The sequence below is a fragment of the Somniosus microcephalus genome, chromosome 25, assembly GCF_052327205.1.
Source record: "Somniosus microcephalus isolate GS21.2 chromosome 25, FLI_Smic_1.0, whole genome shotgun sequence".
In the NCBI taxonomy this organism is placed as follows: domain Eukaryota; kingdom Metazoa; phylum Chordata; class Chondrichthyes; order Squaliformes; family Somniosidae; genus Somniosus; species Somniosus microcephalus.
Window position 1 is genome coordinate 51,648,876 of NC_141011.1, and position 17,558 is coordinate 51,666,433.

The 17,558-nt window shown below is 47.5% G+C and overlaps 1 protein-coding gene and 1 pseudogene across 2 annotated transcripts in view; one reads left to right on the forward strand and one right to left on the reverse strand.

Annotated features, from left to right (window-relative positions):
* pgd (phosphogluconate dehydrogenase) overlaps window positions 1-8,928 on the forward strand; it is a 33,677-nt gene extending 24,749 nt beyond the window's left edge. The window contains exons 10-13 of the mRNA XM_085967433.1: window positions 2,408-2,541; window positions 3,712-3,811; window positions 6,054-6,176; window positions 8,578-8,928. Of these exons, the coding sequence (XP_085823559.1) occupies window positions 2,408-2,541; window positions 3,712-3,811; window positions 6,054-6,176; window positions 8,578-8,697 (477 nt within the window). The 3' untranslated portion in view covers window positions 8,698-8,928. The remainder of the gene's footprint in view (window positions 1-2,407; window positions 2,542-3,711; window positions 3,812-6,053; window positions 6,177-8,577) is intronic.
* A 1,670-nt stretch (window positions 8,929-10,598) lies between these two features.
* Window positions 10,599-17,558, reverse strand: part of LOC147100802 (uncharacterized) — a 49,929-nt pseudogene continuing 42,969 nt past the window's right edge. The window contains exons 12-13 of the transcript XR_015073579.1: window positions 13,665-13,893; window positions 10,599-12,978 (exon numbers count right to left, since the gene is read on the reverse strand). The product of XR_015073579.1 is annotated as an uncharacterized LOC147100802 (transcript). The remainder of the gene's footprint in view (window positions 12,979-13,664; window positions 13,894-17,558) is intronic.

Sequence of the window (17,558 nt, forward strand, 5' to 3'; positions counted from 1 at the left end):
CCAGAGGACGACTGGCACCCCTGGAACTGTGCCACAGAACGGAGACTACATTTGAGAGAGACGAGGAAGAAAGTGAGTGCATGGAAAAAGTACATCGAATTTCTAAGGGCCGGGCTAGTCTATGAGGTCATAGAGTCATAACGGCACAGAAGGAGGCCATTCGGCCCATCGAGTCCGTGCCAGCTCTCTGTAGAGCAATCCAGTCAGTCCCATTCCCCCGCTCTATCCCTGTAGCCCTGCAAGTTTATTTCCCTCAAGTGCCTATCCAGTCTCCCCTTGAAAACATTGAGTGTCTCCGCTTCCACCACTTCCGTCGGCAGCGAGTTCCAGGTCCTCACCACTCGCTGCGTAAAAAAGTTTTCCTTCACGTCCCCCCTGTATCTCTTGCCCAAAACCTTAAATCTGTGTCCCCTAGTCCTTGTACCATCAACTAGTGGGAACAGCCTTTCCCCGTCTAGCCTATCCAAACCCGTCAATCTTGTACACCTCTATCAAATCACCCCTCAACCTCCTTTGCTCTAATGAAAACAAATCCAGCTTCTCCAACCTGTCCTTGTAGCTAAGATCCCCCATCCCCGGAACCATTCTGGTAAATCTCCTCTGCACCCTCTCAAGGGCCTTCACATCCTTCCTAAAGTGTGGTGACCAGAACTGGACGCAATACTCCAGCTGTGACCTAACCAGCACTTTATAAAAGGTTCAGCGTAACGTCTCTATTTTTGTACTCAATACCTCGATTTATGAAGCCCAAGATCCCATATGCTTTGTTAACCACTCTCTCAATATGTCCTGCCACCTTCAGGGACCTCTGCACATTAACTCCCTGGTCCCTCTGTCCCTGCACACTCTTTAAAACTCTGCCATTAAGTGTATACTGCCTCTCCCTGTTCCTTCTGCCAAAATACATCACCTCACACTTCTCTGTATTAAATTCCATCTACCACTTGTCTGCCCATTCAGCTAGCCTTTCTATGTCCTGTTGCAGTCGATTGATATCATCATCACTGTTTGCCACACCCCCAAGTTTGGTGTCATCGGCAAATTTAGAAATTCTACTCTATTCCAATATCCAGGTCATTTAAGTGGCCCCAGCACTGACCCTTGGGGAACACCACTATCTACCATCCTCCAGTGTGAAAAACAGCCATTTACCACAAGTCGATGTTTTCTGTCCTTAAGCCAATTCCTTAACCAAGCTGCCACTGACCCACCTATTCCCTGAGCCTCAATTTTGTTAACCAGCCTTCCATGTGGTACTTTGTCAAACGCCTTCTGAAAATCCATGTAGACAACATCCATTGCATTCCCTTCATCAATCCTCCCTGTTACTTCATCAAAAATTCAATTGGATTAGTCAAACATGACCTTCCTTTTACAAACCCGTGTTGGCTCTCCTTAATGAGCTTAAACCTCTCAAAATGCCCATTAATTTTTCCCTTGATATTGTTTCTAAAACTTTACCCACCACTGATGTTAAACTGACCGGCCTGTAGTTACTAGGATTGTCCTTACATCCTTTCTTGACCAATGGTGTCACATTTGCCACTTTCCAATCCTCAGGCACCTCCCCCGCACCTAGGGAAGATTGGAAAATTATGGCAAGCCCTTCCGCTATCTCCTCCCCCAATTCCCTTTCCACTTCTACCGATATTTTGTCAGCATCCACCTCCTTAGTTAAACACCGATACAAAGTACTCATTGAGTATTCTAGCCTTGCCCTGCGCCTCTAAGCATATCTCCCCTTCTTTGTCTCTAATAGGCTCCACCCAGCCTCTTACTACCCGCTTATTGTTTACATGCCAGTAGAAGATTTTTGGGTTCCCTTTTGGGTGAATAATGTACAACTACTTTTAAGAAAGAACTTTTTTTTTTTCTTTTTGTAAAATATTTTCTTTCCCACTTTTTATTCCGATTCCCTGCAACGCACATCCCTGGCTGAGAGGTGGGCACATCTGTACCACAGCTGCTCTGGAAGGTATCAGTAGAAGATGCACGAAGGTGGTCTGGATTGAGTCGAAGGAAAATAGCCTTGAATCCAGATGTGTGGAATCAATTTAAGTCCTGTAGCATCCTAACTTTCAAAACAGTTTGGATGCTACATTTTCAGGCAGGACAATGCCATAGTCTGGCGATCAGTCCATCCCCTGTGTCTATCTTGATATTAGTGTGCATTCTCCAATTCAATACATGCGTTGTGGAATGGGATAGGCTCCCGTCTTCCTCTCCCCCCGCCCCACAAGATGTGCTTCTGTAAGTTCTGTCTAACCACCCGATTAAAGCACACGTGCTGACCAACGTATAACCCACCTTCAGATGTCATTGTACAACAAAGGCAGTTATTGCATTTAAATATATACACGTACCATTGAAATGATAAAGTGGCGAGTTTCTTTTCCCCGGTCTGCAGGCTCTCTACGCTTCGAAGATTATCTCCTACGCCCAGGGATTCATGCTGCTGAGACAGGCCGCGAAAGAGTTCACCTGGTCTCTGAATTATGGAGGAATCGCACTGATGTGGAGAGGCGGCTGCATCATCAGGAGGTGAGGGATGCACACGATACACAACAACAACTACTTGTATTTGTACAGCGTCTTTAACGGAGTAAAGCGTCCCAAGGCGCTTCGCAGGAGCGATTTCAGACAAAATTCGACACCGAGCCACATAGAAAGAAAGACTTGCATTTATATAGCACCTTTCACGACCACCAGACGTCTCAAAGCGCTTTACAGCCAATGAAGTACTTTTTGAAGTGTAGTCACTGTTGTAATGTAGGAAACGCGGCAGCCAATTTGTGCACAGCAAGCTCCCACAAACAGCAATGTGATAATGACCAGATAATCTGTTTTAGTGATGTTGATTGAGGGATAAATATTGGCCAGGACACCAGTGATAACTCCCCAGCTCTTCTTTGAAATAGTGCCATGGGATCTTTTACATCCACCTGAGAGAGCAGACGGGGCCTCGGTTTAACGTCTCATCTGAAAGACGGCACCTCCGACAGTGCAGCACTCCCTCAGCACTGCACTGGAGTGTTGGCCTCTAGTGCTCAAGTCTCTAAAGTGGAACTTGAACCCGCAACCTTCTGACTCGGAGGCGAGGGTGCGACCCACTGAGCCACAGCTGACACTGAGGAAATATTGGGGCAGGTGACCAAAAGCTTGGCCCAAGAGGTGGGTTTTAAGGAGCATCTTGAAAGCCGAGAGAGAGAGGTCGAGAGGCGGAGAGATTTAGGGAGGGAATTCCTCAAGGAGTGTGCAATTGTACATAGACATCTGTGGATCATTGCAGCATTAAAGATTACACACAATCTGCTTGGCAAGTCTTTTGAGTTTTTCTTCAAGGTGAAGTATTGTTAGAGGACTGTGATTCTACACTTCCAAAGAGCATAGATCTTCAGATGAGTCCACGGCTCCTTGGGATTTGCAGATTTCTGCGGCCAGCATACCACACGAACAACGACTTCAAAATTCAATGTCCTGTAATTTTTTTTCTGCCTTTGTTGCTGTATGTATTTATTTCTGATAATGTTTATGCAGCGATTGCACAGTTTGCCTTTTGGGTGGCTCGCACTGTTTCAAAGGTCAGGGGGGCAGGTCCCTGGGGGACAGTTCACTATTTACAGGGGACTGATTCCCCGCACACGTCGGGGAGGGGGGGGAAACCACTGTTGTCGGGAAATGTCTGTAAAGTTATTTCTTTTTTTTTCCCAGTGTCTTTCTGGGAAAAATTAAAGATGCATTTGATGCAAATCCTGAACTGCAGAACCTGCTGCTTGATGAGTTCTTCACGAAGGCTGTTCAGGATTGTCAGGTATCTGCTCAAATAATTCACTGAAATAAGAAGCCTGAAAAACTATTAGACTATTGTCATTTCCATTTAATATTTAAACTATTGTAATCTACAACAACAACAGCTTGTATTTATATAGCGCCTTTAACGTAGTAAAACGTCCCAAGGTGCTGCACAGGAGTATTAAGACAAAAAATTTGACACCGAGCCACATAATGAGATATTAGGGCAGGTGACCAAAAGCTTGGTCAAAGAGGTCGGTTTTAAGGAGTGTCTTAAAGGAGGACAGAGAGGTAGCGAGGCGGAGAGGTTTAAGCAGGGAATTCCAGAGCTTAGGGCCTCGGCAACAGAAGGCACGGCCACCAAAGGTTGAGTGATTTATAATAGGGATGCTCAAGAGGGCAGAATTAGAGGAGCGCAGATATCTCGTTGGGGGTGGGGGGGGGAGGTTGGGGGGCTGAAGGAGATTACAGAGATAGGGAGGGGCGAGGCCATGGAGGGATTTGAAAACAAGGATGAGAATTTTGAAATCGTGGCGCTGCTTAACCGGGAGCCAATGTAGGTCAGCGAGCACAAGGGTGATGGGCGAACAGGACTTGGTGTGAGTTAGGACACGGGCAGCTGAGTTTTGGATGACCTCAAGTTTACGTAGGGTAGAATGTGGGAGGCCAGCCAGGAGTGCGTTGGAATAGTCAAGTCTAGAGGTAACAAAGACAGGGATGAGGGTTTCAGCAGCGGATGAGCTGAGGCAGGGGCGGAGACGGGCGATGTTACGGAGGTGGAAGTAGGCGGTCTTTGTTATGCTGAGGATATGTGGTCGGAAGCTCATTTCAGGATCAAATATGACACCAAGGTTGTGAACAGTGTGGTTCAGCCTCAGACAGATGTTGGGGAGAGAGATGGGTGTCAGTGGCTAGGGAATGCAGTTCGTGGCTAGGGAACGAAAACAATGGCTTCGGTCTTCCCAATATTTAATTGGACAACATTTCTGCTCATCCAGAACTGGATGTCGGACAAGCAGTCTGACAATTTAGAGACCGTGGAGGGGTCGAGAGAAGTGGTGGTGAGGTAGAGCTGGGTGTCGTCAGCGTACATGTGGAAACTGACGCGGTGTTTTCGGTTGATGTCGCCAATGGGCAGCATGTAGATGAGAAATAGGAGGAGGTCAAGGGTAGATCCTTGGGAGATACCAGAGGTAACGATGCGGGAGCGGGAAGAGAAGCCTGCTTGCTAACTGTGTTTCCTGTACGAAGACACCTAAATCTCTCCTGAACACCAATATTTAATAGTTTCTTACCATTTAAAAAAAATATTCTCTCTTTCCAATCTTCCTACCAAAGTGAATAACCTCATATAACCTTGATTCTGGATTCGGGCTCCATTCCCACTGTAACTGCAGTGTCAGCGTGAAGCTAAACCACACACAAGCTGTTGTGTGAATGCATCCCAAGACTGGCTAAAAAATATGGCATAAAAACAAAATGCTGGAAATACTCAGCGGGTCCGGCAGCATCTGTGGAGAGAGAAACAGAGTTAATGTTTCAGGTCGATGACTTTTTATCAGACCTGATCATCGACCTGAAACGTTAACTCTGTTTCTCTCTCCACAGATGCTGTCGGACCCGCTGAGTGTTTCCAGCATTTTGTTTTTATTTCAGATTTCCAGCATCTGCAGTATTTTACTTGTAAAAATATGGTGTCTCTCTCTCTCTTTCTCTCTCTCTCTCTCTCTCTCTCTCTCTCTCTCTCTCTCTTTCTTTTTCTCTCTCTCTCTTTCTTTCTCTCTCTCTCTCTCTTTCTTTCTCTCTTTTTCTCTCCTCTCTCGCTCTCTCTTTCTCTCTCTCTCTCTCCTTTTTCTCTCTTTTTCTCCTTTCTCTCTCTCCTTTTTCTCTCTTTCTCTCTTTCTTTCTTTCTCTCTCTCTCTCTCTCTCTCTCTCTCTCCTTTTTCTCTCTCTCTCTCTCTCCTTTTTCTCTTTCTCTCTTTCTCTCCTCTCTCTCGCTCTCTTTTTCTCTCTCTCTCTTTCTCTCTTTCTCTCTTTCTCTCTTTCTCTCTTTCTCTCTTTCTCTCTCTCTCTCTCTCTCTCTCCTCTCTCTCTCTCCTTTTTCTCTTGCTCGCTCTCTCTCTCGCTCTCTCTCTCTCGCATTCCTTCAGTAACTTTGGGAGAAGAACAACCTCCACCAGTCCAGATCTGGGCCATGCTGCCAGAAATGGATGAATGCAGCAAAGAACCTGCCAGATTAACACTGAATGTTCTGCCTGCAGGAACCCTGGCGCCGTGTGGTCAGTGCTGGTGTACAGATGGGCATCCCGATGCCATGCTTCAGTACAGCTCTGTCCTTCTATGATGGTTACAGGCACGAAATACTTCCAGCAAACCTTATCCAGGTAAAGAAATGACAATACTTGTACCATTTTGAGCAGGGCTTCCCTTCAGCTTTTTGTCTCCATCTCTTCCCTGTCTCTCAGCCCTGTACATTTGTGCTGCCCTCTAATTGATAACAGAACAACCAGCAAAGGTTCCTTCATAACTGCTTCTTGGCCAGACTCGCAAGGTGCCGTTCTTGAGCACCAGCCACGATATCTGACCCTTTGCGTTGCCTCAGCCGAGAAAGCCTTGATATTGGAGACCGAGCTTCAAACCCTGATCAAACAAAGAGTCTGTGAGAAGATGCAACTTTCAAGAGATTGGTTAAAGTTGCCAATCTATTTTACTCTTCCACAGTCACAAGTGTACGGCGCGCGGTTTAGTGCAACTGGATTATAACAAAAGGGAGCAATTCCGGTTTTCTATTTGAACCATGTTGCAGACTTCATTGTAAAATTGTAGAGCAGGTTCCAAAAAAATAGACTGACTGCCTTTTCTTACCTGGAAATATAAACGGAATCTTCATGTGCAGCTCATTTCTGTGCAAGACGTACAGGTGTACACGTCGGCTGGTTCTATAAGTCAGTAAGAATGCAGTGTGACTGCACTGTTGGCAGCACTGGGTATTTCTCGCAAAAATGATGCTTGATGGCGGATGGTAATGGTGTGTAGGGCTTTTAAGAGTTCTGGGTCCACCAAAGGTTTTCCTCCAAACTTCTTCCCTCCCTGCCCTGAAGCCGCTGATTCTGGCCGGGTCCCGTTCCACAGGCACGATCACCTCACCAAAGTGGCCCTCGTACACGCCCCCATCCAGCTAGTGTGTGTCAGCCGGCTATTCGGTCGCAGAGGGCATTGTAGCTGACCCCAATCCTTCACCTAACTTGTGCGGAGGCCAAGCGCAGGCAGCGCAAGGAGTGCATGTCGACCCAAGCACCCCACCCACCCGCCCCTTCCACCACCGTCTGCCCCACCTGTGACAGAGACTGTAGGTCCCGCATTGGACTCATCAGTCACCTGAGAAACATAGAAGATAGGAGCAGGAGTAGGCCATTCGGCCCCTCGAGCCTGCTCCGCCATTTAATGCGATCATGGCTGATCATCCAAATTCAGTACCCTGTCCCTGCTTTCTCCCCATATCCCTTGATCCCTTTAGCCTCAAGAAATATATCTAACTCCTTCTTGAATATATTTAATGAATTGGCCTCCACTGCCTTCTGTGGTAGAGAATTCCACAGGTTCACCACTCTCTGGGTGAAGAAATTCCTCCTCATCTCAGTCCTAAATGGCTTACCCCTTATCCTTAGACTGTGACCCCTGGTTCTGGACTCCCCGACCATCGGGAACATCCTTCCTGCATCTAGTCTGTCTAGTCCTGTTAGAATTTTATAAGTTTCAATGAGATCCCCTCTCATTCTTCTAAACTCTAGCGAATATAAGCCTAATCGACCCAATCTCTCCTCGTATGTCATTCCTGCCATCCCAGGTATCAGTCTGGTGAATCTTTGCTGCACTCACTCCATGGCAAGAACATCCTTCCTCAGATCAGGCGACCAAAACTGCACACAATACTCAAGGTGTGGTCTCACCAAGGCCCTGTACAACTGCAGCAAGACATCCTTGCTCCTGTACTCGAACCCTCTCGCTATGAAGGCCAACATACCATTTGCCGCCTTAACCACCTGCATGCTTACCTTCAGTGACTGGTGCACAAGGACACCCAGGTCTCGTTGCACTTCCCCTTTTCCCAATCTATTGCCGTTCAGATAATAATCTGCCTTCCTGTTTTTGCGACCTCATTTTTAGTGTGGAAGCAAGTCATCCTAGGTTCCGACCCTGAGTGATTTTTCTTTTTACCTAACCCCCCCCCCCCCCCCAAAACAAGAGCAATGAAGCCAGTTTTTCTTTTAATTTAATAATTCATGGGATGTGGGCGTCACTCGCAAGTCCAGCGTTTATTGCCCTCAAGAAGGTGGTGGTGAGCTGCCTTCTTGAACCGCTGCAGTCCGTGTGGTGAAGGTGCTCCCACAGCGCTGTTGGGGAGGGAGTTCCAGGATTCTGACCCAGCGACGATGAAGGAACGACCGATATATTTCCAAGTTGCAGTCCACCCAACTGCCTGGCTGAGATCAAACCACGCCTGGGAATCAAACCTGGGACCTTCTGGTCTGTGTGACTTGGCACTAATGCTCTCTCGGCCATCATGGGGAACGCTGAGTTCGACCCATCTTAAACAAGTATCTTAGTAATACCAGCTCAGATTTTGAAACTTCTGGTTCTGAGTGTTGCATTTTGCTGGGGGTTTTTTGGTGGGGGGGGGGGGGGGGGAATGGAGTTGAACTCAGTCGGCTGAGCAGAGGCCTAGGATCGAGCTTGCTGGCTCTACAGGGCTGCTGCTAACCCAACCATTTGTTTTACCCTCAGGCGCAGAGGGATTACTTTGGTGCCCACACATACGAGCTGCTGTGCAAACCCGGGACTTTCATCCACACCAACTGGACAGGTCACGGTGGAAGTGTCTCTTCATCTTCATACAACGCATGAGCGGTCACGCACACACATTCGTGAAATAACATTCCACGGGCATTGATATTTTAAAAAAGAAATACTGTCGTTTTGAATATTCTTAATTAAGGCGTTCCCTGTCCTGCACTGGTGTCTAGTTTGGAACCATAGAAGATGAACCTATTGTGGCTTGCAGAGAAGATCCTTTGGTGGGACTAATTGAAACTTTTCATGACGAATAAAACCTGTCTAAACTATGACAATGCAAGACTTCTGATGCCTTTTTTCTTTAAAACATATAATTATTGTTCCTCTCCACAGTCAGAAGGTAAAGAAAAGAAAACCTACACTAATGGAGCGAGGATTGGTGCCTCTGTTTCCCCAGGTTATTGAGTGGGGGCTGCTTGGAGCTTCATAGGTTAAATAGAATTGCCGGGAAATGCAATTTTTCTTTTATTAAAGTGAGTGGTTTCTGTGATTGGAGCTGCAGAATATTCAAGTCAGCTAGAATCGTGGAAACGATAAGGACATCATTTCTCACTCCATCTGATGCTGAAAATTAATGGGCAAAGAAATATTCCGTCTGCTAATTTCTCAAAAGGGAGCTTGGGAGCAAGAATGTCCAGAATGTGCCCAGCCTTCCGATGGAATTCCAGAGACTCCTGGCAGGTCATCACTTGTGAAATCTGAAGTGTGCCCACATTGATCTCTGAAACAGCCACTAAAAGCTGGGCTGGTGTCCCTGGGATCTCACCTGTGGTTCAGCATTGCCATCTGGTGGCTGAAAGTGGGAGAGCTGCACCAGTTGCTTTGTGCTCGCAGCAAATGGGATCGGGTCCTGACAGCCATTTTCAATGCCACTAATATGTTGTATCACCAGAGTATCCAACGGTAAACATGGATTTACTTGCCCAAAGCATCTTAAATATAACCAAATCTAACGTATAGCAATTTTTCAAATAGTGAATGCATTTTTTAACATAAGAAATAGGAGCAGGAGTGGCAAACAGTGAGGATGATGCCAATCGACTGCAACAGGACATAGAAAGGCTAGCAGAATGGGCAGACAAGTGGCAGATGGAATTTAATACAGAGAAGTGTGAGGATGCATTTTGGCAGAAGGAACAGGGAGAGGCAATATACACTTAATGGCAGAGTTTTAAAGAGTGTGCAGGGACAGAGGGACCTGGGAGTTAATGTGCATAGGTCCCTGAAGGTGGCAGGACATATTGAGAGAGTGGTTAACAAAGCATATGGGATCTTGAGCTTCATAAATAGAGGTATTGAGTACAAAAGTAGTGAAATTATGCTGAACCTTTATAAAACGCTGGTTAGGCCACAACTGGAGTATTTTCCTCTTTCTTTCAACCATCCACCTAACCTATTCTTAAATGTTGACCCGGTCTCTTGCTTCAATAACTATCTCTGGTAACGCACTCCACAGTCTCGCAACCAGCGTTCCCCGTGAGCTGCGCTTTATTCCGCACAGGGCCTGTTTCTTTTCATGCGCGGTCCCTTTACATTTCTGTGCCTGTAAAAGCCGGTGAGCGGCCTGCGCGGGACGTTTCGGACTCCTGCGCTGCCGCGCGCACCTTAGCGAGAACATTGCTCACAACCCTCTGTTTTTAAAAAAAAAAAATGCTATTCCTGCTCCATGTCCTAAATCTCTTGTATTTAATCTTGTGTCCATGGCCCCTGTCCTAGGCCCCTCCACTCCTGGAAGCAGTCTATCTCTATATACTCTGTCTCACCCCTTCATATTTTTAAATATCTCGGTCAAATCATTCCATTAATCTCTCTTGTAACGAAACCGGCCTATACTTCCCCAGGTGTCCTGGTTAACTCTGATTGCAGTAAATTGTATGATGGAATTTATATAGGATTACTTCTTCAGTTTCAGCCTGTCACGTGGTGGAAAATATCACACTGAACTAGATTTGTGCTGGGAAAACAGACAATCGATTTTATTTATATTTAATGTACAGAAGTAAAAATACCAGTAATACGTTACACTGTATATGAGCAGTATTTTAATAATACAAACATGTGGACTGTGTTGGTATTTTAAAAATACTGCTCATATTGCATGGTAAAGCTGCAGTTGCTCCTAAACTGGCTTAGTACAGATTTTAAGTTACACAAACCTAAAAGGACAAAATAAGAACATAAGAATTAGGAGCAGGAGTCGGCCATATGGCCCCTCGAGCCTGCTCCACCATTCAATGAGATCATAGCTGATCATCGACCTCAACTCCACTTTCTCGCCCGATCTCCATATCCCTCGATTCCCCTAGAGTTCAAAAATCTATCAATCTCAGCCTTGAATAGACTCAATGACTCAGCATTCACAGCCCTCTGAGGCAGAGAATTCCAAAGGTTCACAACCCTCTGAGTGAAGAAATTCCTCCTCATCTCAGTCTTAAAAGGCCGACCCCTTATCCTGAGACTGTGACCCCTGGTTCTACTCTCCAGCCAGGGGAAACAGCCTCTTGGCATCTACCCTGTCAATCTTTCTCAGTATCTTATGTTTCAATGAGATCACCTCTCATTCTTCTAAACTCCAGAGAACATAGGCCCAATCTACTCGATATGATTCTACTTGTGGCAAAATTCCTGGATTTGCCACAAGGATCATCGCCTCAGGTTAACCTGTCGTACAAAACCCACTTTTCAGCACTTACGTAACATGTAACAATAAGCACAACCAAAATACACAAATAACTTCTCAGAGAAAGAATGAACATGCATTTATATCTCACCTCACATTTTCTCTCAGGAAAGCCCGAGAGAGCTTCACGCACAATGATTTGTTTGGAAGGGCATGCAAATGTGGCAAACGTTGTGAGCACCAGGTTCTGCAAATAGCCATTTAGATAAATGACCAATTGATCTGTTTTTGTTGGTGGGTGAGAGGTGAATGGTGGCCAGGACTAGAGAAGAAAAAAAAAAGACTTGCATTTCTATAGCGCCTTTCATGACCTCAGGACGTCTCAAAGCGCTTTACAGCCAATGAAGTATTCTTGAAGTGGAGTCACTGTTGTAATGTGGGAAACGCGGCAGCCAATTATCAGCAATGTCCCACTAACAATGTGATAACGACCAGATAATCTGTTTTTGTGGTGTTGATTGAGGGATAAATATTGGCCCCAGGATACCGGGGATAACTCCCCTGCTGTTCTTCGAAATAGTGGCCATAGGATCTTTTACGTCCACCTGAGAGAGCAGACGGGGCCTCGGTTTAATGTCTCATCCGAAAGACGGCACCTCCGGCAGTGCAGCGCTCCCTCAGCACTGCGCTGGGAGTGTCAGCCTAGCTTTATGTGCTGAGGGAGGACACCAGGAGAAACTCCCTGCTCCTCTTACAATGGGATCTTTAGCAAATGACCTGAGCCACCAGCAATAACTCTCACTTTAACATTTCATTTAAAGGATAGTACCTCTGACAATGTCGCAGAGGTAGGGGAGCTGCAAGGATGTGGAGAGATTTGAGGACAATGTTGAGAACGGTTGCCAAAGTCAGTCAGTGAGGATAATATACTAATGCGCACCTAATGTGAGCAAGGAGAGAGGCTTGTCTAGTATAATCGAAGAGCTTCTGCTTGTCAAGTCTATAACCCCCATTCCTTATGAGAAGGAATTTTCAAATTGTTTAATTAAAAATTCTCTGACAGCTAATCCCTAAAAAGTATAAATAGAGATTTTTTTTAAATAAAACTTGGAACCAGCAAAGCCCTGGAGATTTATTTTCAAGTCTGACTTACTTTGTAAGCCCACAATAAAAGGAGCTTTCAACCTTCAAGCCTTTCTACCTGGAATTACGCCATGGGCCCATACTTTGAATGGATGATTTACTTGCGGGCTCAGTAAGGATCCTTGGTGGGTGAAAAGATTCTGGTGTGTGACCAGGGTTCTCACTGATTTAGTTGTTTTCACATGATCGAGAAAAGAGCTACAGTTTCCAACAGGCCTCGGACACATCTCTTAAGCTTCATGCAAAATAGATTTCTAATGATAAAGAAGTCGACCAGGTCGACAGCTCACGGGAGATGTCCACCTGCAGCGTACCTCCCATTGACAACATCAAACTGTATTGTCAGTCTATAGAGCAGGAAGCTGAGTTTAGACAGAAATGCAATGCAGACGATATTTATTGCTCTCCCAACTATAGGCTTTTCTGCGTCCCGTATTTGGCCTCCATCATTACTGGCTGGTAGTACTGCATTCGACCCTGCTCCTCGATGGGGTGGTAGGTGTTCGAGTTTCTCCCATTTTCCTGTACTGGGAATGGAATGTCGTCCTCTGCGCTGTCTTTAGTGTCAACTGAATGGAAACAAATGAATGTTACAATTGGGTCCATTATCTGTAATTGCACAAAGAATTGGTTTAACATTTAGATTACAGAGCTGTAAAGTACATTTAAAGCTAGAGGACACCGTTATTACATTACTTCCTTATATAAACCTCATAATGGATGAATTTCCCGACAGCACATAGGTGCAATGTGTTGAAAGAAAGAACGAAAACATTTGCATTTCTATAGCGCCTTTCACGTCCCAAAGAGCTTTACAGCCGATGAAGTATTTGTGAGGTGTAGTCACTGTTGCAACTTGGGAGACGCGGCAGCTAATGTGCGCACAGCAAGCTCCCACAAACAGCAATGTGATAATGACCAGATGTTTTTTGTGACAACTATTGGCCAGGACACCGGGGAATCACTCCCCTGCTCTTCTTCGAAATAGGGCCATGCAGTGTTTTACATCCACCCGAGAGAGCAGACTGGGGGGGGGGTGGGGGGCCTCGGTTTAACATCTCATCCGAAAGGTGGTGCCTCCGACAGTGCGGCACCTCCCTCGGCACTGCACTGGGAGCATCAGCCTCGATTTTTTTGCGGTTACGTCTCTGGAGCGGAGCGTTGAACCCGCGACCTTCTGACTCAGAGGCGCGAGTGATGCCAACTGAGCCACGGCCGACACGACAGAAGAGAATGGGAAAAACATTGGACTCACCAACACCTGACACCGTCTCGATGTCTAGAATTTCATATTTGTATTCCAGTGTAGCAGCTTCAGTGTCTTTGGTGTTTATCAGTGGCATCCTCACTGTCGTAGGTTTTGAATCAGAGACGTGGTCACACACACACTGCGCCCCAGTCTCTGGCGCGGTTTCTACACTTACTTCTGCCTCATCATCGCCACTTTTATAAAGGTCACTTTTGCTGACACAGACGCAAATAAACTTTTTAAAAAAAAAGAAAAAACGGAGTTTATTTTTACAGTTAGAAGCATTTTAATGAAGTACATTTAAAAATAAAAAATTGTTTTCCTTTTAAACCCTTTCCCCTTTTTGAGAAGGCCCAAGGAGACGACGGTCTCCTGGGCTGACTGATTGCTTCAGCATTCGAGGCCGACTGGTTGTACTGCAGTTTGAAATCTGAGGACAGTTCAAATTTTCGCAAACATTGCAAGACCACCTCGGAAAAAAAAAAGGTCGTCTCGCCCAAGTCGGGGCTTCACACTGGCTGTAGTATAACTTCAGGCGAGTATCTCACCTCCTGACTCCCCAAAGCCTTTCCACCATCTACAAGGCACAAGTCAGGAGTGTGATGGAATAATCTCCACTTGCCTGGATGAGTGCAGCTCCAACAATACCCAAGAAGCTCGACACCATCCAGGACAAAGCAGCCCGCTTGATTGACACCCCATCCACCACCTTAAACATTCACTCCCTCCACCACCAGCGTACCGTGGCTGCAGTGTGTACCATCTACAAGATGCACTGCAGCAACACACCAAGGCTTCTTCGGCAGCACCTCCCAAACCCGCGACCTCTTCCACCTAGAAGGACAAGGGCAGCAGGCGCATGGGAACACCACCACCTCCAAGTTCCCCTCCAAGTCACACACCTTCCTGACTTGGAAATATATCGGCCGATCCTTCATCGTCGCTGGGTCAAAATCCTGGAACTCCCTCCCTAACAGCACTGTGGGAGTACCTTCTCCACACGGACTGCAGCGGTTCAAGAAGGCGGCTCACCACCACCTTCTCGAGGGCAGTTAGGGATGGGCAATAAATGCCGGCCTTGCCAGCGACGCCCACATCCCATAAACAATTTTTTTTTTAAAGCAGAGGGTGGGCAGCAGCTCTGCGCTAACTTCAACACTGCTATTCCGGCACTTTCTACCCGCGTTTAAACATAGGTTCGCAGAGCGAGTACGGAACCTTCAGAGGCCGGCCATATAACTCCGTGGCTACTGGTTCACAACGCTGTGAACGCGGCACTAATTTCAAAACAAGCAGCCGCAGCACAAGGGCACCATTCAACTCACGCAGCGAGATGCTGAAACAACGCGGTAATAAAGCTAAGGGCAACTCTATTACTGTAATATAGAGCAGAGAAGGCTGAGGCGGGGGCCTGATTGAGGTGGACAAAATTATGAGGGGCATAGATAGGGTAGATAGAAAGGAACTTTTCCCCTTAGTAGAGGGGTCAATAACAAGGGGGCATAGTTTCAAGGTAAGGGGCAGGAGGTTTAGAGGGGATTTGAGGAAAAACATTTTCACCCAGAGGGTGGTTGGAATCTGGAACTCACTGCCTGAAAGGGTGGTAGAGGCAGGAACCCTCACAACATTCAAGAAGCATTTAGATGAGCACTTGAAACGCCATAGAAACATAGAAGATAGGAGCAGGAGTAGGCCATTCGGCCCCTCGAGCCTGCTCCGCCATTCAATGAGATCATGGCTGATCATCCAAATTCAGTACCCTGTCCCTGCTTTCTCCCCATATCCCTTGATCCCTTTAGCCTTAAGAAATATATCTAACTCCTTCTTGAATATATTTAATGAATTGGCCTCAACTGCCTTCTGTGGTAGAGAATTCCACAGGTTCACCACTCTCTGGGTGAAGAAATTCCTCCTCATCTCTGTCCTAAATGGCTTACCCCCTTACCCTTAGACTGTGACCCCGGGTTCTGGACTCCCTGCCATCGGGAACATCCTTCCTGCATCTAGTCTGTCTAGTCCTGTTAGAATTTTATAAGTTTCAATGAGATCCCCTCTCATTCTTCTAAACTCCAGCGAGTATAAGCCTAATCGACCCAATCTCTCCTCATACGTCATTCCTGCCATCCCAGGTATCAGTCTGGTGAATCTTCGCTGCACTCCCTCCATGGCAAGAACATCCTTCCTCAGATAAGGCGACCAAAACTGCACACAATACTCAAGGTGTAGCATACAAGGCTACGGACCAAGTGCTGGAAAATGGGATTAGAATAGACAGGGCTTGATGGCCGGCGCGGACACGATGGGCCGAAGGGCCTCTTTCTGTGCTGTATAACTCTATGACTCTATGACTCTATTAAACCTAAACCTGAAAATAAAGACAAAAACTAATTTCACTTAAAAAAAAAGTAAATATGGCGGTCTAGAAATTCGACGGCGCCGGACCCATTTTCCGGGCGCTAAATGGACGCCGAAGCTTCCGATATCGCGGGCAGGAAGCACACGCTCATCACCAGCTGGACGTGCGCCGCCGCTGCCGCCATATTAGTACAGGTTGGACCCCGGTAATCCGGCACCCTTGGGACAAGGCCGGTGCCAGACCATTGAAAATTCCAAACCACTGAAGGTTAGGTAAATAACACCTAAAATAACAATATTAGGTACAATATTATGTTTGTTTATATCGTGGGAAACGGTGGCGCTGCCGAGCGGCTGCTCCGCAAACGAAAGACCGCCGGTTTCAATTCGTGCCAGACCACTGAAGGTGCCAGATCATCGGGTGCCGGATTACCGGGGTTCAACCTGTATAGGCAGAAAAATAGGTGTCCAGGGCCCACACCTGAATCGGGCGTTAGGCCTTTGCATATAAGGAGGCCAAACGCCTGCTTGAAGCACCATCATATATGGTGGGTTTGCCCTGAGGCAGCCTCTCCCGCTGCATTCAGGAAAACCAGGTCGACCTGCGGCCTAACAGGCGGTCCTTAAAGGGACTGGAGCAGGCAGGCTGCAAACTAGAAGGTAAGTTTGTTAAAATGATTTACCTGAACGTGGAGCCTGGAAGAGCAGGAGTCCCTCTCCCGGCTCCACATCCAAACCACGCGGGCCGCTGACTGCAACCGCTCCCCTGTCCCACCACCGTCCCCACCTTCCCTCACCCGCCACCCTCATCCCCCCTTCCCTCCCCTGCCACCCTCATCCCCCCTTCCCTCAGCCGCCACCCTCAACCCCCCTTCCCTCCCCCCGCCACCCTCATCCCCCTTCCCTCCCCCGCCACCCTCATCCCCTTCCCTCCCCCGACACCCTCATCCCCCCTTCCTCCCCCGCCACCCTCATCCCCCCTTCCTCCCCCGCCACCCTCATCCCCCCTTCCCTCCCCCGACACCCTCATCCCCCCTTCCCTCCCCACCACCCTCATCCCCCCTTCCCTCCCCGCCACCCTCATCCCCCCTTCCCTCCTCCGCCACCCTCATCCCCCCTTCCCTGCCCCCGCCACCCTCATCCCCCCTTCCCTCCCCCCGCCACCCTCATCCCCCTTCCCTCCCCCGCCACCCTCATCCCCCCTTCCCTCCCCCACCACCCTCATCCCCCCTTCCCTCCCCCCACCACCCTCATCCCCCCGCCCTCCCCTTCCCTTCCCTCCCCAACCCCCTCACTCGCCCCCCTCCCAGCTCCCAGCAATGCATTCTGCGACAGACCTCGGAGACCTACCAAAGCAAAATCTCCCCACCCCTTCCTCCACCCACAACCATTCCTGGTGGACACACCATCAAAAATATTTAAGTAACCTCCTGGGTCCGGAGTGCATGTTTGTGGAAGTCCCACCAAGCAGGAGATGTGTCCCAATTCCGTGAATGCGGAATATCTGGGCAAATAAGCTCAGGCACATTTGCTTTTGTCCTTTTT